Genomic DNA, 25,785 nt, shown 5'->3' with positions numbered 1-25,785 from the left:
GACTCTCGGTGCCGTCATGACTCTCTGCGCCGGTCGGAGCGGAGCCGGTCGAGGTCTCGGTCTTCTCAACGCCAGAAGACATGGGAGATGAGCCCTACTGTGACGCCTCAGCCCAGGAGTCCGGAGTTATCGCCGGCGCCATCTGTCTTTGAGGTTGTTCATCGTAGCCCTCAATTTTTGCCGGCGTCAAGGGAGCATGATGTACAGCAGACCTCTGCTCAACAATACCCGGCTTTCCCGGCTCCAGGGACGGATCCGGCTACATTTTTTAATGCAGTGTATGCCGTGTTTCAATCCATGGCCCCTGCTGGTGCACTGGCGGGTCCCACAGGGCCATTGGCGTTTGATTTGGGCTCTCTGGCGCCGTACAAGGAGGCTCCATTCATGCCCTTTTGCCCTACGGAGACTGTCGGTTTGGTGCCGAGGGTATCCCCTAGCGGGAGTTCACCACTTGTGACGGTGGATCCTCCATCACGTCAGCCGACTTCATCACTGCACCATCCAACGTCGATGATGTCTCCTTCCAGACCGGCTCCATCGCATTCCTGCCAACCGACTCCGCGGAGGTCTTCGTTGGACTCCGTGTCGGCGCCGGTGCTTGCGCCGGGTGAGACTAGGAGTCATCTATCTCTTCCTGGGCATGTTTGAGGTTCGAAGTCGTCGGCATCTATGGACTCTTTATCGACGCCGGGCCTTGAGACACATCTTCGATCTCATAGGAAGGCATTAAGACTTTGAGGAGGAGGAATATAGACAGCTGGAGGAAGGAGAGATTGAGCCTTCGGATGAGTTCCAGGGTCTAGCCACTGCAAGTGGTCTGGATACTTCCCCGGAGTGGGACATTGCGTCTCCGGGGGAGTTTACACAAGAGGCCGCTTCCTTCCATACAGTGGTAAGGAAGGCAGCAGAGTTCCTCGACTTGCCTTTGTCTGTGGTGGAGGTGAAAACAAACCTGCTCACAGAGGTACTGCATCCCTCTTCGTCCAGTGCTGACCCTTTGCTGCCTTTCAATGAGGCTTTAACTGAGCCTATTTTGGACTTATGGAAGAAGCCGGTAACAACTCCTGCAGTGAACAGGGCAGTGGCGAGGAGACAGGGGCGCACCAGGAGATCCGGTTTTTCTATCACGACATCCAACTCCGGAGAGTTTAGTAGTCCAGGCGTCATGTTCCGCGAAGTCTGCTCCTGGAACATTCCCTGGAGTCCCAACTGATAGGGAGTCCAAGAGGATGGAGCAGTCTTCTAAGAAGATCTTATAATCATGCAGTATGGAGCTTAAGGCTACTAATTCTACCTGTGTGCAGGGCAGATACGTCCATGCCCTTATGGACTCCGCTAAGGAGATGGCAAAGGATCTGCCACAGGAGATGGAAAGGTCGTTTGGATCCCTTTTTGTGGATGCGCAGGCGGCTGCTCTACAAATTATACAATCTGGCCTGGACACTTCGGATTCGATAGCCAGGGCCATGGGAACATCTGTGGCTACTAGGAGGCATGCCTGGTTAAGGTCCTCTGGTTTTTCTTCGGATGTTCAATCCACCTTAATGGATCTACCATTTGATGGGGAAAAGCTGATTGGGGACAAGGCTGACTCTGCCCTTGAACGGTTTAAGGACTGTCGGGCTACAGCTAAGTCCTTAGGCTTACAGACCTCTGCAACTTCTTACAGACCTTTTCGCAGGTTTCGGGGGTTCACTCGTGGCTCTGCCTTTCGGAGGTCGCAGTCCTTCGCCCAGCAGCCTGCCAATCCGCCCTATCATGCCTTTAGAGGGCGGGGTAGGGGTAGAGCTAGAGGGCCAGCCCAGCAGCTGTCATCTTCATCATCCTCCTCTGGTGGACAACAGCAGAAGTAGCCCTAGTTTTCCCCACTTTATCATCCATACTTCTCCTGTAGGGGGAAGATTGAGTCTTTTTCTGCAGAAATGGAAGTCGATTACAACAGACTCGTGGGTGCTAAGAATTGTGGAAAAATGTTATGCTCTCCCCTTTCAGGAATTCCCTCCTCCCTTTCCCCCCCGTCCCTCCTTTTGTTCAGAAGACCATCTTCTGTTGTTGCAACAGGAGGTTGTAACCATGTTGGCAAAGGGCGCTATAGAGTTGGTGCTGTTGCAGGAAAGGGGTCAGGGGTGTTATTCAAGATTTCCTGATTCCCAAAGTGGACGGTCGTTTAAGGCCGATCCTAGACTTGAGGTTTTTGAATTTGTTCCTCAAGCAGGAAAAATTCTAAATGCTAGCGCAGGTGCAATTGGCGTTGAACAAAGGAGACTGGATGTTGTCTGTCGACTTGCAGGATGCGTACTTTCATGTTCCGATAATCAAGTCGCACAGGAAGTATCTCCGGTTTGTGGTCGGAACGCAACACTACCAGTTTGCGGTCCTTCCGTTTGGACTTACTTCAGCACCTCGGGTTTTTACGAAGGTGATGGCGGTTGTTGCAGCACATCTCAGAAGGAGGGAAATAGCAGTTGTTCCCTACCTGGACGATTGGTTGATCAAAGCCAAGTCTCCAGAGCTTGTGTTGTCTCATCTGCGAATGACAACCTAATTGTTGTTCGATCTGGGTTTTTCTGTAAATGTGCCCAAATCTCACCTGGAGCCCTCTCAACGCCTCCTGTTCATAGGGGCAGTACTGGACACAACAATGTTTCGGGCCTACCTCCCGCCTCAGCGGGTTTGGGACATTCAAGCGCTGATTCCATTGTTTCAAGTTGGAGCGGCAGTTCAAGTCCTCAAGGTCTTACGCCTGCTAGGTCTGTTTTGCTTCTTGCATTCTGTTGGTCAATCACGCTCGCTGGCATATGAGGGCTCTTCAGTGGTGCTTCCGCAGGCAGTGGTTCCAGCACAAAGGAGATCTCAGGGATTCAATAAAGATCTCCAAGGACGCTGTGGCGGAACTTAATTGGTGGACAGTGGACGGCAACCTTTCCCAAGGAAAACCGTTTCCACTGCCACCTCCGGTGGCCACAGTGATATCGGATGCTTCCACTCTAGGGTGGGGAGCTCATCGGGGGGACCTGGAGATCAAGGGTCATTGGTCTCCAGCGGAACAGATGTTGCATATCAATCTGTTGGAATTGCGGGCGGTACATTTGGCGCTCAAGGCCTTCCTCCCTTTCCTTTGCGGTCGATCAGTTCCAATCTTAACAGACAACACTACTGCAATGTCGTATATAAACAAGCAGGGAGGAGTAGGGTCGTACCTTCTTTGCAGAGAAGCCCTGCGACTCTGGTCCTGGGCTCAGGACCATCAGATTTGCTTAATAGTGAATCATTTGGCCGGAGTTCTGAATGTACGTGCGGACGATCAGTCGTCACCTCTCGATAGATCACGAGTGGCGTCTCCATCCAGACCTGGTCCTCCACATCTTTGGGATGTGGGGTACTCCTCAGGTGGATTTATTCGCCACTCAAGAGAATGCGCATTCCTGTTGTTCTGCAGCCTCCAGTATCTGTTGCAAGGAGCATTGGGGGATGCGTTTCAGATGTCTTGGAGCGGCCAGTTGCTTTACGCGTTTCCCTCCATTCCCTTGATTCCTCGGGTTCTGAGGAAGGTTCGTCAAGACCGGGCCCAAGTCATCTTGGTGGCACCGGACTGGCCGAGAAGGGTATGGTATACAGACCTGCTTCAACTCTCTCAGTGCCCTCCGCTCCGTCTCCCGCTCAGGGCAGACCTCCTCTCACAGTCGCAGGGGCAGATTCTACATCCCCACCTCCAGAGCCTGCACCTTCATGCCTGGAGATTGAACGGGGCAACCTGAGTTCGTTTTCTCTCCCACCGGATGTAGTGGATGTTATTCTATCGTCCAGGCGACACTCCACTAAATCCATTTATGCCGGCAGGTGGGCAAGATTTGTGGTTTGGTGTGGGGAGAATCAAAAAGATCCCTTGAAGGCCCACCTTTCTGATATTCTTTTGTTTGCTCTTAGTTTAGCAAAGAAAGGCTGCACGGTATCTACGGTTAAATGTTATTTGGCGGCTCTGTCTGCTTTTCTTTGCCTTCCGGACCAACCTTCTTTGTTTAAATCTCCAATTGTAAATAGGTTTATTAAAGGTTTAGTCAATAAGTTTCCTCCCACGCCCTTTCACATGCCTCAGTGGGACTTGAATCTGGTATTAAAGTTTTTGATGGGTTTGCCTTTCGAGCCCATGCATTCATGTCCGTTGAGATACTTGGTCTTAAAGACTGTTTTCTTAATTGCGATCACATCTGCTAGGAGGGTTGGGGAGCTTCAAGCCCTTTCTGTTAAACCTCCTTTTACCACGTTTTTCCCTGATAAAGTGGTGCTGAAAACCAGGGCGGCTTTTCTGCCAAAAGTTGTCACTCCTTTTCATATAGGGCAGTCTATTACCCTTCCATCGTTCTACCCTCCTCCCCACCCTTCTAAAGATGAAGAGAGGCTCCATAGGCTGGACCCTAAGAGGGCGCTGAGTTTCGATTGGATGATCAGCTGTTCGTAGGGTATGTTGGACAGCGAAAGGGCAGAGCGGTCCAGAAACTAACACTCTCCAGGTGGGTCATCTTGTGTATAAAAATGTATTACTCTCTGGCGAAGAAAGTCTCTCCTGAAGGTATCAGGGCCCATTCTACTAGGGCTAAGTCTGCTTCCTCGGCCCTAGCGAGAGGAGTTCCATTAGTAGATATATGCAAAGCGGCAACTTGGGCGTCCCTCCATACATTTGTAAAACATTATTGTTTGGACTCTGAAGTGAGTAGGGACAGTCATTTTGCTCGTTCGGTATTGCAAGACTTCTTGGTGTAATCAGGCGGGCACCCACCACCGAGTGTGGTACAGCTTTGGGACTCTATTCATAAGGTGAGGAATCCACAGGTAGTTGTATCCATCAGAAGAACAAGTTACTTACCTTCGGTAACGCTTTTTCTGGTGGATACACTAGCTACCTGTGGATTCCTCACAGTCCCTCCCGCCTCCCCGTTGCCTGCCTGATTTGACAGTTATCTTGCAGTGGTTGATTTTTGCTTATCTGGAGATATATTTATTTTTGTATGTATGTATGTATATATGTATATGTGTGTGTGTATATGTATATATATATATATATATATATATATATATATGTGTGTATTTTTATGTATCTATGTAAATATATGAGCTCAATGGAAAATGTTATTGTGTGTGTGTGTGTGTATATATATCTTTCTTTATGGATTTTGATGGATCGGTTCTCACCTGTTCGCCTCAAAGGCACGTAAAAAACGAGGTGAAACTGACGTCCGTACGCCGACGAGGACCTCTTATTGACACGTTGACGTCATACGGAGTCACGTGGAGCTGTGCGATTATGACGTCCTCGTCGACGTGGACAGCTGGGAAGAAGACTTTCCGTCGGATGCTGACGCAAGGACGAATTCATAAGGTGAGGAATCCACAGGTAGCTAGTGTATCCACCAGAAAAAGCGTTACCGAAGGTAAGTAACTTGTTCGTTTGTGACAGGGGAGGTATCTTGAAGTTAATCAAGTCCTTGGGTCCAGCCTATAGGCCATCCTGCCAAGGGCACAATAGCAACCACTTCCCATCACACACACAAATCCAAGACCTTTTGTCCCTTTCCAGGGAGTAAGTTCACACCTCATTCATACCCTTTGAAATGCTAATTACTGGCTGGCAGAAAGGAGAGAGAGAGTGCAAGATATAATTTAGCTTCCAATGATGTCAAGCAGGGCAAATGTGACTTTTTAAAAGTAAGTTTAAAAAAAATATTTATTAGAAATATGACTTCACTGAAGATTTAGGTTTTGTAATAAATATTTCAAAAAGTCCAAAAATGTAATTCGTAGCTGTTTCCTAGGCAGAGATAACATTCATTAACATTAATATGGTATCTCATTGTTGTCCTATACGTCAGCCAACCCTGCTACATTGAAAATAGTTTTGAGGTGCTGGAAGGACAAGTTTAACATTAACCTTTACATGTCCTACTTTTAATTACCCTGCCTTAATTGATCATTAACCTTAATTTGGGGAGAAATAACTATTTAAAAGAAGGATGTAGGTCTGTCAGAAGGGGTCATTTTGACAGATCGAATTTGCAGTTAAAACCTGCATTGCCATGCTATTGGCGGAAGGCCTGCAATCATGTTCCATTGTCACTTCAGTGGATGGTGCAATGTGTGCTGCAGTCTACTTGTGACATTTAACTTACAGGCCCCGGGAACAGCTTGGTACCATACACTAGGTACTTATGGGCAAGTTAAATATGCCAATCCTGTATATATACCAGTTTCCTCATATTGAAAGGGAGAGCACAAGTATGTTACCTCTGGTTGGCAGGGGTAAAGTGCACAGAGTTGTAGAGCCAGCAACAATAGGGTTCTGCAAAAGGCAGACAAAATCCAGGGTGACCCTGCAGAAAGGGCAATTTTCAAACAATTACAGTCGTGGGTTTTGGGAAAATCTTTTGAATTTCAGCAGCTCTAGTCTAACTGAAATATGGAACATATGTTGCAAGAAGTTGTGACAGTCAAATGTTTACTACATATTAGTTGGATTATTTGATGTTTCTATTGTTCTTTATTTTACAACTGGAAATTGCTGAGCCCCAGACCTGTAATACTAACCACAATTATTAGGGTGTGTGAAGCCATTGTATCTTGTTTATTGAATTGAAACAATCTCCAGCCTTCTTTTATCTGCTCCCTCCGGTACCTGGAATGTACTGGTGATTTCTGTCATTACTCATACAGATGATCCCATGTTTGTATTTGTTGAAACCAGCCCCTTATTCATCTGGTTAGGTCTCTGTGCTATCTCTTCTGGAAGCTCTGATGTAGTCTCCTCACTTCTTCCCATAATAGCTGTTTGCTTCTTTTCTCCTCAGCATGTCTTAGCAGCCACTCATTGGTTTCTAACACCCATCCCCCTTAGACCATGCCCACTTGCTTTGGTTCCTCTTTTATCAGGTGGGGTGTATGGCCAGTGAATCCACTTGCATGTGGCATCACTGGTGCTTTGTTGCTTTGGACCTTAGTCTGCCTTTGTCTCACCAATTAACTCTTTTTTTTCATTGCTTCTCCCCACACACCTGTAGTATAGCTATTTTAGCTGTATTTTAGACACATTATTTTAGAAAACTAGGCCTGCCGGTGTGCACTTTAGCCTAGTTACATTTTATTCAGCATTGCTTTATTTTTCTAGCAATAGCCACATTTGCGGTATTGTTTTATTTTTCTCCATCTAATTGTTATTTTGCCTAGGAAAGCATCACGTTCTCAGTAAGACATTCATTTCACTTTGGGCTTTCTTCAAGGCTGCAGTCATATGGGGTTGCCGGCAAAAGTGGTATGCTATGTCTCCAACATTCACAGAAACACATGCATTTCTATGTGGGCACCTTTTCTTATAATGTGAACTGTTTTTATTATATAAACACTCCTTTGTTCCATACATGGAAGGGAGATTCCAGCCAGATGGCCACGATTGCATGCTGATTGCCTCGCTACAGCTGCTTGCTTAGACTGCCGAACCCCTGGCCTACCTGGGGACAGTGTTTCTACAGGCTTCCTTGCTCAGGTCTGAGGGATGATGTCTTCCTAGGGGGGAAACCTGAAGGGCAGATTAGGGCTTATTATGCTGTGCTCTAACATATCTTAGGCAGGAGAACTATATATCACTCCCAGTGACCGTATGGTGGGACTGGTTCTGTGTTTCACTCTCCTTGTCACAACTTTGCTTTTATTGCAATACATGTCATTATATCCAAGATGCAGTTACTTCAATAAATCCTTATTGAACTATATTCTGCCTCTGTTTGTCCTTGCCTGTGTGAGACTAACGTAACTGAGAGAAAGGGATGAGATCTGATCAACCACGATTCCCATGAGGAGTCTTTCTTGTCATGCGCCAGGTTGCCACAGTCATCCCTGCTCTTGGGTAGAGATGAGGCGCTGCTAGTTAGCCGGAAAACCCAAATAATGGCCGACAGGTGTCACCTGTGGTGGAACTGTACTTAGTACCCACAGTCGATGCAATCCTACTGCCCAAATCCAGTAGCCTCTTTAGGGTAATGAGAACCTATGCTACCCACTTATCCTGCTACTATCATAGTAGATGTGGACTGCAGTGCCACCCACTAATGACTGCGTAAGCGGTGGGGCATGGTTGTCATTTCTAATCTGTGCGACTTCTAGCTAACGTTAATCTTGTCATTGAAGAACTGCCTTATCTCACAGATTCTCTCAGTTGTTGTGCTCAGTTGTGTCAGCGATTGTGACCTCAGATCAGCCATATAGGCATGAGAGCCAGCACACCAAAATCTTTCCCATAGAGTTTGGATGCCTAGTTGTCTTTGGGTGCCTTCGCTTTATGTTCACTTGCATTACTCCACCATTTGAGGTTGTTATAGTTCATTCAAATGGAAGGCTAGATCGTCTCATCAAGGTTTTAGAGGGGTTTTGAAGGATGTCCAGCAAGCCAGGGTAGTTCTTTTTCGACACCTTAAGTTATTTGGATCCTATTGGCATAGTTGGCCCTTCAGTCAGAAGAATATATGCCTTCAGAGCAGTCTTAAAAACAAGGCAGGAAGGAGCAACCCCCAGCTTGTAAAGGAGAGAGTTCTAGTATCAGAATCATATATATTATATATAAAAGCTCTAATTTATTAACTTGGCATGGGGCACTTGGCAGTTTAGAAAATGTTAGGAGGTTATGGTTGAAGGAGCACATTAAAGGGGGATACCAAAAGATTTTGGAAGAGTTTAGGTGTGGGGCAGCATTGTGGGTGAATGGTCTTATAGACCAAAGTGGGGAATTCGTAGGGAGCCCTGTTTTTGCAAACAGCTTCCTGACTTGAAGTTGACGGGGGGAATGTCAGATTGCCTGAGGAGATTAAATGGAGTTATTTTAATTTGGGCATTGGAAATTTCAATGTGCTGCAAAGCAGCTGAACATGACCAGGAGGCATTAAGAGCAACATAAAAGTGATTCCTTTGAGAATATGCAATCTGGAATTGAGTTTGAGAAACGTTTTAATATTTCACTATTCTGAATGAAGATTTAATAATGTGTGACTTTACCCACTGATACATGTTTTTGTAAGTTTGTGAAAAATTCTTAAAATATTTGAAGAAACACTACACATCAAAGTTTTGATTGCCATGAAATGATCGCGCACACTGTTAGCGATCTGAACACCAAATTTTACATGCGGGAAATGAATCGCGCACCCTGCCAATTCTAACAAGAATATGCAAATGCCATGGAACGATTGCGCACTCTGTATGGAACGATTGCGCACTCTGTTAGTGATCTGAACATCAAGGTTAAAAAGCGGGAAATGAATCTCGCACACTGCCGATTCCAACACGTATATGCAAATGCCATGAAATGTTCGTGCACTCTGTCAGCGATCTGAACACCAAGGTTTAAATGCGGGAAATGAATCGCGCACACTGCCGATTCAAACAAGAATATGCAAATGCCATGAAATGATCGCACACTCTGTCAGCGATCTGAACACTAAGGTTTAAATGCAGAAAATGAATCGCACACACTGCTGATTCAAACAAGATTATGCAAATGTCATGAAATGATCGCGCAAGCCTTTGCCGATCTGAATACCAAGATTTGCATCAGAACAATGATTCTCGTACTCTGAAAGTTTCACGAGTAGGCCCCAAAACTCAAGAGACTTTTAGAACGGGTTAGGGGGCCCAGCCCGACCTCCGTCTAACCGCCCTGCTCAAGGATCACCAAGAGAATACACTCTGTAAGCCTGCAACAATACCTTGCAAATGAACATTATTTGCAAACATCATTAATAGTGGTTTCAAGGTAAAACTCTGCAATGCAAAAGGTTAAAAACTGCATATAAACACAATGCATGAATTATGCTCTTGCATAAAGACTGGGTTTTCGCATTTGTCGCCCGTAGAGCGCGTACTACCCTTATGTTGACAGTTATGAAACTGTTGCATTGCCATAGTGCCTCATGCCAGACTTCATATGCGTCCTCTTCAACAGTGTCTCTCTCGTCAGTGGTCTCGGGCACAGGGTAAAATGGAAGATCTAGTGTTGTTGGACCGCCAGACTTCTCTCTCTCTTTATCTCTCCATTGGTGGAATATCACAAACCTTATGAAAGGGCGGCCCAGTGTAGACTCTGTGCCTCAGGTCACTCTCACAACAGATGCCTCAAACAACAGTTGTGGTGGTGGTTCAGGCATAGAGTGCGTTGCCGTAGTCCAAGCAGCTGCTGACGAGGGCCTGGGTGACTGTTCTTGTGGTTTCGGTAGGGATCCATTTGAAAATCTTCCAAAGCATGCGCATGGTGATTAAACAGGCAGAGGAGACTGCGCTGACTTGACGGTTCATCGAGAATGATGAGTCCAGGATGAATCCAAGGTTGTGGGCGTGGTTGGTAGGAGCCGGAGGGCTGTAGGCCACCAGGAGATGTCCCACAATGAGAGATTGTTGCAGATGACGAGGACTTCTGTTTTTTTAGTATTTAGCTTGAGGCAGCTCTCCTTCATCCATGCGGCGACTGCCTTCATTCCGTTGTGGAAGTTGGCTTTGGCTGTGTGCGGGTTGTTGGTGAGGGAGATGATTAGATGTGTGTCGTCAGCGTATGAGACAATGTTGAATGCGTGGTGTCTGGTGATGGTAGCTAGGGGGGGGCCATGTAGTGGTTGAAGAGAGTGGGGCTTAGAGAGGAGCCTTGCGGGACGCCGCAGATTATCTTGGTGGCCTCTGAGTAGAAGGGGGGGGGAAGTCGGACTTTTTGGGTTCTGTCGGAGAGGAAGGAGGTGATCCATACTAGTGCCTTGTCTCGGATGCCGGCGTCATGGAGACGAGTCTGTGGAGTGCGGTGGGAGATGGTGTCGAAGGCTGCGGACAGGTCGAGGAGGATGAGAGCCGTAGTCTCAGCCCTGACTAGGAGGATGCGAATGTCATTTGTGGCAGCGAGGAGGGCGGTCTTGGTGCTGTGGTTTCTCTCGAAGCCAGACTGAGAGGGGTCAAGGATGTTGTAGAGTTTGATGTGTTTGGTAAGTTGTCTCTTGACAGCCTTTTCGATGACCTTGGCTGGGAAGGGTAGTAGAGAGATGGGCCGGAAGTTCTTAAGGTCATCTGGGTCTGCGGCTGGTATCTTCAGTATGGGCTTGATTTCGGTGTGTTTCCAGATTTCTGGGAAGGTGACGGTTTCAAAGGAGCGGTTGATGATGTGCCGGAGCTTGGGGGCGATGGTACTACTTGCTTTGTTGAAGATGTGGTGGGGGAAGGGATCATAGAGAGAGCCGCAGTGGATGGAGTTCATGGTTTCCTCGTCTGAGATGTTGGCCCAGCAGAGTAGGTGGTGGGGGTTTCGTGGAGCTTCGGTGGAGGCTATGACGGTGTTGGGAGTGGGATGGTCCTGGGGCAGAAAACTGTCCTAGATGTCTGCTATCTTGTGGTGGAAGTAGGTAGAGAGGTTGTTGCAGAGTTCTTGTGATGGGAGGATTTCTGTGGAGTTTGCTCTGAGTTTGCTCTGGGGTTGGTCAGTTAGCTGATGATCGTGAAGAGTTCTTTGCTGTTGTGTGTGTTGTTGATGCGTTTCTGGAAGGCGTTTCTCTTAGTCGTCCTGATGAGTTGGTGTGTGTTTAAGGCTTTTTTGAAGGTTGGTGGGGGTCTTGTTGGTGCGCCATTTCCTTTTCAGGTGTCTGCAGTTTTGTTAGGACTCCTTGAGGTCTGGGGTGAACCAGTTGGCCTGCCTAGATGAGCGTCTGTTGGAGGGTTTATTGATGGGGGCTAAGCCGTTGGTGCAGTCTGAGATCCAGTTGATGAGGTACCATACAAAGGTGGTAGTTGAATATGGACAGTCGAATGCGTGATGGATAGTCAAATGTATTCAAACTTGTTGTACTAAAGATAAGCAACAATTACCTATACCACCTAGAGCACACTCCACTAGGGAAAAAAAGGTGCACCTGTGGCATTTTTGGGTAACACCTATAGCTAACATTTATACAGCAGTATCATGGTCTACACCACACACATTTACAAAACGTTGTGTAGACGTCTTTACAAGACAACGAGCAAATGTTGGACAAGCTGTACTTAAAACACTTTTTCAGACAATTGCAACCCCTGCACACTAGCCACCGCTTTATGGAGGGACTGCTTTACAGTCTGTGCACAGCATGTGTATCTACAGCTACACATGCCATCGAACGGAAAATGTTACTTACCAGTAGACATCTGTTCGTGGCATGTAGTGCTGTAGATTCACATGCACCCTCCTTCCTCCCCGGACATGTGTAGATGTTGCAGTTTATTCTTATATATAAATAATGTACATATGTAAATAAATTGCATGGACTTTTCTATCCTCCTAACTTTTTTTCACTACTCCATTCTCCCACTTGCGGAGAAACAATCTAACAAAGGACTCGATGCCCATGCGCAGAGGAATTGTACCAGAAGAGTCACACGATCCCGTGACTTTAAAACCTTCTTCGAACAAAAACAAGTTGTGCTACTCCGAACCCAGCATTAGATGGTGAGCTTATGTACAGAATGTGAATCCACAGCACTACATGCTACGAACATATGTCTACTGGTAAGACCACTCACTGATTGGAAGATCTCATTAGTAGGCACTAAGAAGGATTTAGCCTTTACCAAAGTTTTCACCAGGATTAGGTTTTTGTTTGGTACAGTTTTCAATTCTGCAGTAAAGTGTTCTGTTCTCTTATCTTCGCAGTTATGGACAAGAGTACTGCAGAGGGCATGAGCGCAGCAGATGTAGCCCTCGCAGTCTTCTCAGCAACCGGTGAAAAGAAGAAGGATGTTCTCCTGGCGGGGCTGTTACCCACACTGGCTGTTTACTTGCGAACTTTAGCTCCCAAAGTCTTTTTTAGTCTCATGGCCTCCAGAGCCAAAAAAGAGAGGAAGAGCAAGGGCTCCTAGAAGGTATTTTCAGCTTGCCATGCGCAGCTCAGAACACAACTGGAAAGGATCAAGTAAATTGCCCAGCATCCCTTATTCAAAAAATTGCTTTGTGTAACTTCTGAATTCAGGATGTAGCTTATTGTGTTTTTATTTTTTTAAAAAGGAGGTTGGTATGGATTTGGATATCCATGTGTGGTGTCTTTTGACCCCCTAGGTCTCCATTTCTCCAGACATACCATATTGATAAAACATTGAGCTAACAAAATGATTTTTTCCTGCAGTCTCTGGACAGTACAGACATTTAACACTTCATTCATCCCATAGGAACATTCAGGTGCATGCATACCATACTCCAACTTGAAGATCTGCCTACGGGCAGGAATTGCACATGGTGATGTTATTGCCTAGAAAGCTAAAATATATATATTTTGTGTGAAAATCTAGTGTATACAAATTATGTTAACAATCAGTTCACTGTAAGTAGAGTGAGAAAGCTCTAATCCACTTGCAGGGTAAAGGATTGGACATACTTGCCCCACACCTGGTGGCTGCTACTCTACAAAGTGTTAACATACACAGGTGGTCAAACGGAAGTCCTGAAGTTAGCTCTAGCAAGGCCCTTAACTGTGTGTTAACGTAGTCCGCACTGCAGCAATAACTTGGTATTTTAGTCTTAAGAATGAGTGTAAGAAAGACTGTGTGGGCCTTGTACTTGGTAGTCCATCCATTGGTCATTTTGTTTTTCTTCCTGCTTTATTTCTTGCTGTCTGCTTGTGAAAGATACTAGAGTAGAAATTCTGACTGTGCTCACAGCTGGTGTGGTGCACACCTTTCTCCTCCAGTAGTATCACAATTCCTCTTTTGAAATGTTGGTGAAAATGCTTTGAGTGGCTGTATGTATCATTGACCAAGTTCACAGAATGCTGGTCGTTTCGGGCCTACATTTGGGAAGCTAACCCTTACATAATATGGTTGCTGTGAATGGGATCACTACATGCATGCATGCATCCTATATGAGACCTATTCAGCAAAAAAGAATTCCCCTGCTACACAGGTGGTCAGACAAACATAATGTGAGTAGAAACTAAGTGATTATTTTCAAATTCCACTGTTTGGTGACCTGTTCTGTCTAACCTGATTGTCCATACTGGGAAAGGGCTCCTTCAGAGGGCTGATCACTTATGCAACAACTTCACTAATGATAATCCATATGTACAGATACAATGAACATGAGGATTTTTCCAGTGCTTCATGTTAATGTAATACTGAGTCTTGACCAAGTGTGTGATTCGACCTACCTCGAATTCACACCAAGGTGTATTTAAACCCTAAATTTAGTTTTGCACCTGGTACCTACTCTCAGCAACATCCACCTCAGCTTTGTTTTATTTGGCCTATGTGGCACATATTTGTCTCATATTCAACCCGATGGTGCCAATTTGCAGCATTAACACAGAAAGCAACTGTAATTCCTGCACCAGCAGATGCAACGGTCTTTGCTAGATCTGGGTTGGCTCCCAAACCGCTGGCACTCGCCCAAATTATCACTTTGGTGAATCTTGTAGAAGGTGTTGGAATTATCTGTATCACCCTCACCACAGGCCACGAGAATCGATTCAAACATCAACCTCCCCTGTGCAATAGATGTTGGATATTTTTGTCATCTTCTGGGATTCATTGGTGCTCATGCAAGGGAACATCCATGGCCATTTGCTACTGCAGGCAGAGTGTGCCTTCCTGGAGGCTTGATCCAGAACGACTACCCCTTGAGATATGTAGTAGACATATATACCCACGAAAACTTGTGACTAACTCTTCAGTTCATAATTTTACAGACTGAACTTGCAGTTCACCAGTGTGTAGTTGCAACAAGGTTTTTGCACCACGGGGGCCTCATCCAATAGTGCTCTTCATGCCTACAATATGAGTTACTACTTTTACCCATAAGTATAGGTCTTTTCATTGCCATATGTTTTGCCTGTAAAATCTTCACCAATGCCGACTCCGTAGCTACCTCTGGTTAAACAGAGAAGAGCATAGCCATATGATGGCGAACAAAGCACTGCACAATTGGTGACAGTAATCAGATCAGCATTAGTTAACCAATGCAAACAGTTTTGAGTGTGATGAAAACAGTGATTTTCAAAGTTGTTCTAGACAGATTTGAATGATATTGATTTGAATGATACTGCCCAAATCATGGTGAAAGAGGAAGAATACAAAATAACTCGTGATGAATATGTGTGTTAATTTAAACTGGATAGGCAATCCTTTACAGGAAGTGGAAATAAGAAAGTGTCTTCAAGCAGCAAATGCACAATTAGCACGGTTGCTTTCCAGCAGATATAGAAGGTGATATGGTTGTGTTAAGTGGCTTTTATTAAACCATCCATAATGGTGACCAACTACCACTACAGTAGATACATTGTTTGGTGGGTTAGCGTGCACCATAATACACTGAAAACAGGTCAGTTTTCAATATGCCCTGTTCCCAGGTCAGTTGATAATCAGTGTTTTTCTGCAGGAAAAGCAAATGTTTCCATGGGTTTTAAGCCAGGACTAAGAAGGTTTTTGGAGCCTATGGTGATCATAGCTAAGTGCTCTAAAATGATTTTTCTTCCAAGGTTCTCATACAGAAAAAGGGGGCCATGTGTAAGGCTATCCAGAGTACCATAATTGGGGCTTGAATGGGATGTCCAAGCAAATAAGCACCGAATGCATGGATCTTATAGGTTTAAGGTATTCATGTTTCTAATGCCAACTTTATATCCATTAGCTCATTTAAGTTCTTCACCTCTAGAGCAGGAATTTAAACATGCCTACTGAGCTCAGCCAGATGCATAGCACTCAATGAGCCACAAATCACCTTGATCTCTGTTTTGCTGGGTTTAGCTGGGTTCGGTTTCAGTGGCTAATAAATAACATAAACACATTCTGTGCTACAGGTTTGATGAATTTGTTTGTAAATACCATTTCTAATTTCAAAACAGCCACTATAGAACTATCATTCAATTACGCATAGCTGTGTTGATGGATATTGTTACCTAGGGTTAGGAAATTTCACTGCTATCTGCCAGCACTCCTCTTATATCAGAAACCTTTCAAATCTTTCAATCTTCCTATTAGTTTGAAGGACAGGGCTCAGCGACCAGTTTTAGACTCCCATTATAATGACTCTTGAATTGCTAGCCCTCTTGCCTCCTCTTGATCCAGACCTCCCACCTGTTAAATGCTTTTTGCCAAGGAATCTGACCGAAGGAGATTCCAACATGAGCAGGGAATGAAGCTTTGTTGCACATGCATCCTTGCTTTACAAAATTGTTTTTCATTTTTTTCATTTTGCTTTGCAGAAGTGCTCCGGTCCGCCACCATATTGGACATGTTATTCTATTAGCCAGGAGGGAGAGGTTGCAGGGCTTTAAGATTCGACTGCATGAGTCACCACAGAATGTAATGTGTATGTTAAGAGAGCGCATGTTGAGGTCTGTAGGTAGCCATTCAAAACACACACACCTTCATGTCAAAATTGACGATAGCCACTCATCAGGAGAATGTCCCCAATATTAGTATTATGGGGCATTTTTAGGCTATTTACCATTTGAAACATTTCTAGTAATTGAGGGGTGGGTGTGCCAACAATACTGCAACAGTTTCTGAGAATGCGTTTGCTTCCTTACACACTCTGTTGCTGCTGGGGAGTTGTACTGCATTAACTTGTGATTAATCTGCAAAACTTGAGATACAGTTCAAGTCTCTTAAAAAGTAGATGCCAGTAAAATTTATCTCGGGTCAGCCCTATTGAGCGTATTTTCATCTGAGTCAAACTTTGTGAAGGTGAAGCCTTTGGTAACAGGCTCATTGTAAATACAATATTTTATCAACAGATCATTTTTTGTAAATTGGTCTACAAATATTTAATGCCTTAAACAGCCATACGTAGGTCAGCAATGTTGTGCCCACGGTGGTCACTTTATAAAGGTGGCCATCTAAGACATAATCTACATCTGGTAATGTGCTCCTCAGATGCCTTACCATCACTTATGTGGGATGATTTGATCATACACTAATGGGAGCTGTTCTCTCCTAGAGCAACCTCTTGGTTCTGCTGGCACAAACTACAGAAATACCAAAGTTAAGGCCCATATTTACTGTTAAAAAGGACACATTTGAGTCACCTTCACTCGGTATGATGTTACACTTTACTGAAACATTGATAAGAAATAGCAAAACATAACCTATTGTGCTTAAAATTGTAAATTAAAATATATATTATTATAAACAAAGTTTATATAAACACACCACATTATGAATTTGAATACAATTAAGGGAGTTGCAGTGTACATAGTTTGGCCTGTGAAAGGCATGCTTCAACTTACAAATGTGAAGTCTGTTATTGTTTATGTCCAATGTACAGTGTCAGGTTGAAAATGGAAGTACTAATGAAACCAGAATTTTGTCGGAGGTTCCTGGTCCTGAAATAAAGGAACTGAACTACAAGTACCTTAGAAGGGGGACTGGCAGTTAAGGCTTGGAAGTCAATGCAAAGTGAAGGAGGAGCGTGGTTGTCTCCAAATGCCAACTACATCTTACGTTGAAGTATGAATGCTTTTGTTGCCAAATTACTTGAGGGAGGATGCACACACCCACCATCTGCGTGTGGACAAGGTTAAACAGTGTCATTACAGTGAGTAGGTGAAGCTAAAACCCCTCCATCGCAGCCATTGCTCAGTGTCTGCAGTTCTGGAAGGGCCAAAAGTAAAGAGGTGGGGGACGATCCATAGTCCTTCTTCCTATAGAAGGGAGCCCCAGCACTTCTACTTTCCTGATCCTTCATCTCTATAATGAGTAAGCAAAATACTTTTTGGAGAGAGGTTTCACTTGTCAGGCAGAACAAGATCTAGCACGGATCTAGAGGGCAGAGCATGCTGACCCTCTTCAGAGACAGTCTTACTGATGATAAATATGTTTGTTCAGGAGAGAAGACTATCCATGGCAAACTACTGTATGTGTTGTGTCTATCCTGGAGGATGTTACTATTGGAATAAGGAATGTGTTGCATAAATGTATAGCTCTAGATGATGACCACCACAATGATGTGGTGGTCCTTAAATGACAGTCGAAGATGGGTTATTCGATCATCTTGATGTTTTGTTGTGGCTTTCTGAGAATAAAAATGCAGTTTCCTTCAGCAGTTTTCTTCATTTCACTTGGTGTCATGGTTCAGACCAGTAATGCCCTTCTGATACATTTTATACAAATAAGTTTCACGTCGCTTGAAGACAGCCTGGTGCTCTACTCGCTCTGCTGCCTACTTTAACTTGATTGACCTCCACCATAATTCTTTACTCTTATCTGAGCTCCATTTGATAATGCTTTAAACTTCTTTTGACATGACCCTGCGGTTGGTGCAAGAGTCTGGTTTAATTTTAAGGTCACACTGCTGCAGCTACCTTTTTTATTTTCATCTCATAGTTATCCTTGAAGGTAAAATCAACCTAAACTGGCTATTCAGCAAACTTTTAATCCAGTGCAGGCTTTTGAAGTAACATCTGAAGATGCAAAACTAAAGTATGTTTATTCCCTGTATATACATCTGCATATTCCCTGCATATACATTTGTATATTCTTCGTGGGGTGTATGGGGACCCCGATTATTCCCATGGAGTGAGGTACCGAGACGTTACACATAGGATTTCCCACAGCGAGTCCTGTGGCTGTGCCAGACTTTCACAATCTTCACTGATAGAATGCTCAGCATCCAAAACAAGATAAAACATGTTTCATGCTACACACTCTAGCAAACCACATTCTCACAAATCCTATTATCCTTGGAAAACACATTTCAGGATTTGGAATAACCCATGTTGGTAGGAGACCCACAATGCAACCACACTTCCTTGTTAGTTATTGGTGTTTCTTTACCAGTATCTAATCTTCTTCCCTCGTTTGCCTTTCATCCCCTTACAAGCAACGCAGAGTGCACCCTCACACAGGTTTACTCAAGGGCTTCACCATTTCTCATGACTGTTCAGTGCTATTGGTGATGGACCTGTCTGAGCTAAGTAAGAGACACACTTGGCTCGTTATCAGTTGTCACCAATTGACAGGAAGCAGGTATACATGATCAAGCAACACTGGATTCTAATCGCCAGCAAGGTTTTTTTTTTTGTATGAGTCAAATGTTTTAATCCTGCTTGCTTTATTCAACTTTTCTTTCTCCCATACAGATGATGAAAAATATTTGTCCCTTTACCACAAAAGAGCAAACTCCTGTTCACAATTAAATAACTTCCATCAAAGGCACTACATTTTTTAATCCAAGGAGCTACATTTCCACTTGGGATGCCACAGTAGACTTGTAGTGCAGTGTTCACAGATGTGCTGTAGTGGAAGACTGTTCACATATAAGTTGACAAACAGAATACACATACTCGATGTACTGGTTGCTTCAGTAACAAATTATCACTCTGGAGGCATGGACATATTATTTTCACATTATAGTTGTCTGCCAGAACAACAGTGCACATGCAGAAGTTGCCTTCATTAAAGAGGCAAACCAATGAAACTGGGAACCCGCACAAAGTTTTTAGAATTGAAGTGTGGCAATGCAGTGCTCTTAAGAGTTAGCAGTGAGACCTGCCTTGTCAAAGCAGATGAAGAATGTAGGAGTGTATGCAGAGCAGAGAGAGAAACTTTCTACAAAGTATTAGTGAGGATGCTGCTGGTGAGTAGAATCTGAAACAAAAAATTGGCTTGAATGTTATATCTTTCTTTTCTGTCAGTAATATTGACCGTATGAAAGGTGGTCTGGATTGGGTTACATCCTTTAAAAATTATTGCCGCCTAAACGATGAAGTAACTTCTTGACTGGTATGTAATGTGTAATGAAAGCTGTCAACATGTTTAAAGATTAGCTGGGATAAAGCATAGGGTTGAAAAGCCACAGAAATTAGTATCTGATAGAGACTTCTTGATTGTGATTCCATACCTTTTTAATTTCCCCAGACTGGATCTGGAAGATTTCTGTGAGCACTATCTCTGCACCCGGGTAGGTGGCATTGATTGGCTCCGTGTGGTGGTGGCAGCGTCATCTGCACCGGAAGTGACTTCCGTGTCACCTGCATAGACGCCACCTTGGCACACTGACGTCCGTTCTTTTCTTTCCGCTCCAGAGGTTTTTTTCCTCCTAGTCCATCGAGGAAACGTCCTCAAGGAAGACAGATATTAAACCATATGGCACCAGTCACCACGCCATGTTGGTTACGGACCCACACCTTCTGTCTGTGGTGTCTGGAGCGCAACCACTACTCCAAGTTGTGCTCCCACTGCTGGGTCATGGTGCCGTGGGCCTTTAGGGAGCAGTCCTTAAAGCTGCGAACAGCCCAGCAGGTGGCTCCTCGGAGGTCTCAGTCCTGGTCAAGGGACAGGTCCCGAGACCTCTCCAGGAGCCTCAAGTCCTCTTCGTCCCAATCTAAGTGCTCTGGCCATTCAGGTAAGAGGCACAAGAAGTCGAAGGGTGCTTTGACTTCTCCTCATGAGTTGGGTAAAGCAATAAAGGAGCATTGGCGTTCAACGCATGGTTTTCCGGAACTACGCCTGCGTCAACCTTTCGCCTCCCAACTATTCCAGGAGCTGGAACGATCCCTGTTTATATGAAAGACTTTTAGAAGGCTATGCGCCTAATTTTTGAGTGGGCCAACCTCTCCTGAGCATCTTCAGTCCCGGCTCCGATGGGTCACCATGGATCCGATCAGGGATCCCGACTGGTGCCAGTTGTGCCAATGCAACCTTCCTGAGCGCCGGACCTGACACCCAATGCTGCTGGCATCCACCAGCGGTACCAACCCCCTTTGGAACTCCAAATTGGACATGGAGCCGGAGCTGAGTTTACCGTTGCCAACACGACTCGTGTGTCCTAGGTCGGTGCCTCAGCCCTATTCTGAAGGGCTAGGCCTCGGAAAGAATGGGAGGTGGTCGCTGGACCATTTAGAATACCAGACAAAAGTCAAGACATGGACTGGTGGGGGGAACTGGGCGATGCAATCGGACTAGACATGTGTCCAGATGCTGGCATGCTTTCTCCCCCCTACTGTAGCTACGGAGGAGGAAGCTTCATACGTTATGGAGGTGAAGAGGGCAGCTGAGGTACGAAGCTTGAGTTTCCCTCGGTGCCATTCAAGACTAACATCTTGACCGAAGTGCTACAGCTGGGCACTTCCTCCTCCGAACTGCTGTTCCCTTTTAATGAAACACTAACAGATGTCCTACTGGGAACTTGGTCCGAGCCCAGCGCATGGCCTCCTGTGAATAGCATGGTTGCCCGCTGCCATTGCCCGGCACAGGGGACACAGATTTCCTCACCTAGCACCCTACCCTGGAAAGCTTGGTGGTCCTAGCTTCCACTACCCATGGTGCGTTATCTGCTGCTCCCTCAGATAATGGAATCCAAGAGGCTGGATAGCTTCGGTAACAAGATGTTTTATTCCACTAGTCTTGTGTCTTGGTCAGTGAACACTGCATGCTTAATGGGTCGTTATTTCCACGCACTGTGAGAGATGGTTGCGCAGGTGCTGCCCACAGGTCCTGGACAAGGCCTGGGCCACTTTCTCCCAAGGGGTCAAGGAAGGGAGAGAAGCAGCCAAATCACTATTAACTGTGGTTTAATCACGGCTAACTCAAGCAGCTTGAGAAAATCTGGCTTTTCAGGGGATGTCCAGGCTTCCCTCACGGACATATCCTTTGATGTTGACAATGTAGACCTGGTGCTGGAGAGCTTAAGGACTCGTCAACTACAACCAACTCCTTGGGCCTCTCAGCTGCCCTGCATCAACCACAGCCTCACTTTTGCTTCTTTTGTAGCTTCAGAAGGTGCGGTCAACCATCCAGTCCTATCCCAGCTCCCGTCCCACACGTGCTTCCCAGCCTATGCGTTGGTGAGGATGTGGTCCTTACAGACTCTCTGTCGGAAAGCCAGTGGTCTGCTGCTACCGCCACCATCCCCTCCCCCGACAGCCTCTATGCCCTCCTAATCTTGCCCTTCAAGGTCATGGGGTGCAGTTGGTGGCTGACTCCACCATCATTTCCACCACTGGCAGTCCATAACAACAAACAGATGGATCTTACAGATCGTTCGGAGGGGCTATGCCTTCCCCTTCAAATCTACTCCTCCCTCCATACCTCCATCGTACGAACCGTTGACAGTGGATCATATGTCCTTCCTCCATGAGGAAGCCAAGGCTCTCTTTCCCAAGGGGGTCAAAAAAAAGGTTCCAGGGCCAGAAGATGCTTACATTGGATCAGGTCTTGTCTGCCCTGGACACCAAAGACTGGATGGTAGCGTTGGATTTGCAGGATGGCTATTTTCATATCCTTGTCCTCCCTGCCCACAGATGGTTCTTGAGGTTTACAGTAGGCCATAAGCCTTTTCAGTTGTCCGTGCTCCCCTTTGGCCTTAGCAACTCCTCTTGTGTGTTCACCAAGGTGATGGCAGTGATCGCAGCTCATTTGCACAGATCTGGGGTGTCAGTCTTCTATCTTGATGACTAGCTGCTGAATGCAGGCTCACTGCAGGCTGTTTTCTCCACCTCCCAACTATGGCAGTCCTCCTGCATTCTCTGGGGTCCACTATAAACTTGCCAAAGTCACTCCTAACTCCCTGTCAGATGTTCCCTTTTATCAGAGCTGTTCTGGACCCAGTGCAGTTTTGGACTTATCCTCCTGAGCTGCGAGTCCAAGATATTCAAGCCATGATACCGATATTGCAGCCTCTATCCTGTGTTTCGGTGAGACTGACTCTGAGGCTGCTGGGTCTCCTGGCCTTCTGTAACCTGCTAGTGACACATGCGTGATGGCATTTGCGGGCTCTGCAGTTGGACCTGAAGTTCCATTGGGCGCAGCATCAGGGAAATCTCTCTGACAAAGTCCACTGCAAAAGACCTGCAGTAGTGGCTAACAAACCGCTACTGGGTCAGAGACGGCCCCTTTCCATGTCCCAACCAGATCTCACAGTAGTGGCAGATGCTTCCCTCCTGGGATGGGGTGGTCACCTTGAAGACATGGAGACCAGAGAATTCTGGTCTCCGGCGTAATCCAGATTCCATATAAACATGCTGGAGCTCCTTGCGATCCGACTGGCATTGGAAACCTTTCTACCCTCCTTCAAGGGATGGCCAGTGCAGATGTTCACGAACAACACCAACGCCATGTGATACTGCAACAAACGGGGCGGGTGGAGTTGTGGACCCTTTGTCAAGAGGGTGTGCATCTCTGGACATGGCTGGAACAGCGGGGCATATCCCTCGTGATTCAACATCTGGCAGGTTCCCTGGATGCCAGAGTGGGCAAACTTAGCGGATGATGCCTAGCGGATCACAAGTGGCGTCTCCATCCGGAGGTAGTGCAAGGTCTCTTTCTGCAGGAGAGAGTGTTGGTTAGATCTGTTTGCCTCTGTAGAGAACGTGCAATGTCAGCAGTTTTGCGTGCTGGAGTTCAGACCTCCTGTATGCCTTTTTGCCCATACCATTCCTGTCCAGAGTTCACAAGATCAGGAACATCCGGGTCTAAGTCATTCTTGTGGCTCTGGACTGGACATGGAGAGTCTGGTATCCTGAGCTTCTGAACATGAGCATCAATCCTCCTAACAGGCTGCCCCTTCGGGAGGATCTTCTCTTGCCGCAGCAGGGGAGGGTCCTCTACCGAACCTGTCAATTCTCCCCCTTGCATGAAGATTGAGCAGCAACAGTTGGCATCTTTCAACTTTGCTCCTAAAGTCTGCAATGTTATTCTGGCAGCCAGGTGTCTATTCACCAAGACAATATACGCCTCCTGATGGAGAACAATTGTATCCTATTGTACAGAAAAGTCTGTTGACCCTCTTTCTGCTTCTCTTTCCGATATCCTTCTTTTTATTCTTACCCTTGCCCAGCAGGGCTCTGCTTTGGGTACTCTGAAAGGTCATCTTTCTGCTCTGTCTGCCTCCTTGCAGCTGCCTGATTTATTTAAATATCCCGTTGTATATAGGTTTCTGAAAGGTCTTGTACATAGGTTCCTCTTTTTATTATGCCTCAATGGGACCTTAATTTGGTCCTCACTTTCTTGATGTGTGCTCTTTTTGAGCCTCTTCATAATTTTCGCCTCTTTTTGCTCACAATCAAAACACCATTTCTTGTGGCAATAACATCTGTCTGGAGGGTAAGTGAGCTGCAGGCTTTATCATCCAAGCCTCCCTACTTTTTCATTGTTCCAGACAAACTGGTGCTTCACACTAGAGCCTCTGTCCTAATGAAAGTGGTAACACCACCTCATGTGGGCCAATCTATCACCTTGCCCACTTTTTAAACTCCTCCACATCAATCTGAAGAAGAGAATCGACTCCACCATCTAGACCCAAAAAGAGCAATGTTTTTCCACCTTGATTGCATAACAGTTCTGAGGTGATGACTAACGCTTCGTGGGGTATGTTTTGTGACACAATGGTATGTTCTCTGCATCACAATTTGTTATGCATTGCTCAAGAAGCAACCCCCTGAGGACCTGCAGGCTCATTCCACCAGAGTCAAAGCTGCAACCACTGCATCCGCAAGTGGAGTCCCAGTCCTGGACATCTGCCAGACAGCAACGTGGGCTTCCTTGCATGGTTTGTGGTACCCCTATTGGCATGCAATTTGGCACCTTGTTTGCAGTGGTTTGCTGAGGTTTTATGATAGATGTGCTCACATACATATAGCCATGAGTGCATGCCATTTCTAGAGCTTTCTTTTGGTATAACTAGGTCTCTGGCTTATTGTTCCTCCTTTCCTCTAACTTCGGTACCTCCAAATTTGAGTAACACTCAGGTAGGCCTTGAGTGTGTTGCAAATGAGCCGCACACCATTAAGATAGGATAGGTTCTTCACACTGCACTCACTAGGGCTCTCGGGCCCTGAAGAATGCCCCAGACCAGTTATGGCTTCCCGTGTGGGCAGAAACAGGTTGGTCGCTATGGATGTTTTTTGAGTGTAATGACTCCTTATCTCACAATAATACTATATTGTTTCTACCAGCAGACACTACTATTAAAGGTGTGATTTACACTGGTGATATGTTAGGTAATTTTATTTAAACGACTGGATCCCTGTATTATCCAGAAAAAATAATTTAAGAACTCCCTCTGGGTTCATTTAACCACAAGGTTGAGACCACCCACGTGGCACTGACCTACCTTGGTGGGGCTAGGTGGCCAAATGATGAAGCATGACACCATTATGTGTGTGAGACCACCTATTCCGTAAGGAGGAACCCCTAAGGTAGGTCCCAAATACATGGTTTTCACAACCATGTCTGATTAGACTGGATCACGGCAATAGTGGTACCACTACAAGTTGGTCTAGTCTTGCATCTGCCCCCCACCCTCATCACACTGATATAGTACCATTGACTTTAAAGGGCATTTCCTGTGATGTTTATATCTGTATTTTCTTGACCCTTGTTAACAAGGTCTCAATTAGGCCCTAGCAGCCATATTGTTCAAACTGAATCTCTCATTCTCCCCACTCCCCTTCACATTTCACAGTTCATTGTTTCTGCAGCATGCAGACAAACTGAATGATATTTGTTTGATTCCATCATCATTGCTTATGCTGTTCTCAATTAATTTTACCTGGCTGAGTCACAAAACTGAACCATAATTCAAGGTCCTTCCGGCAGCTACTAATTAATTGATAATACCTTGTTGTTGTTGTTTATGTATCTAGTTTGTTCTACGATCTCCGAATGGCATTAGCATAGAGTGGGCAAAAGCAGTACTCATGTAGTGGGATAATGCTTAGGTGCTAAGGCAATATGGTTTGCTGAGATTGTAACATTTGATCATACCACAATGAATCTGCAGTTTTGGTAATTGCATGTGTGAAAATATTGTATAAA

The 25,785-nt window shown here is 45.5% G+C and overlaps 1 protein-coding gene across 5 annotated transcripts in view; it reads left to right on the top strand.

The window, feature by feature from the left end:
* DHRS7B (dehydrogenase/reductase 7B) overlaps positions 1-18,070 on the top strand; it is a 152,349-nt gene extending 134,279 nt beyond the window's left edge. For all 5 annotated transcript variants that reach the window (XM_069210041.1, XM_069210042.1, XM_069210043.1 and 2 more), the window contains one exon: positions 12,695-18,070. In XM_069210041.1, coding sequence (XP_069066142.1) covers positions 12,695-12,900 — 206 coding nt within the window. In that variant the 3' untranslated portion in view covers positions 12,901-18,070. The remainder of the gene's footprint in view (positions 1-12,694) is intronic.
* The last annotated feature ends 7,715 nt before the right edge of the window (positions 18,071-25,785 follow it).

This window comes from Pleurodeles waltl, chromosome 10, assembly GCF_031143425.1.
Source record: "Pleurodeles waltl isolate 20211129_DDA chromosome 10, aPleWal1.hap1.20221129, whole genome shotgun sequence".
Classification (NCBI taxonomy): domain Eukaryota; kingdom Metazoa; phylum Chordata; class Amphibia; order Caudata; family Salamandridae; genus Pleurodeles; species Pleurodeles waltl.
Note: the sequence above shows the minus strand (reverse complement) of the source record. Positions and strands in the feature narration are given on the sequence as shown.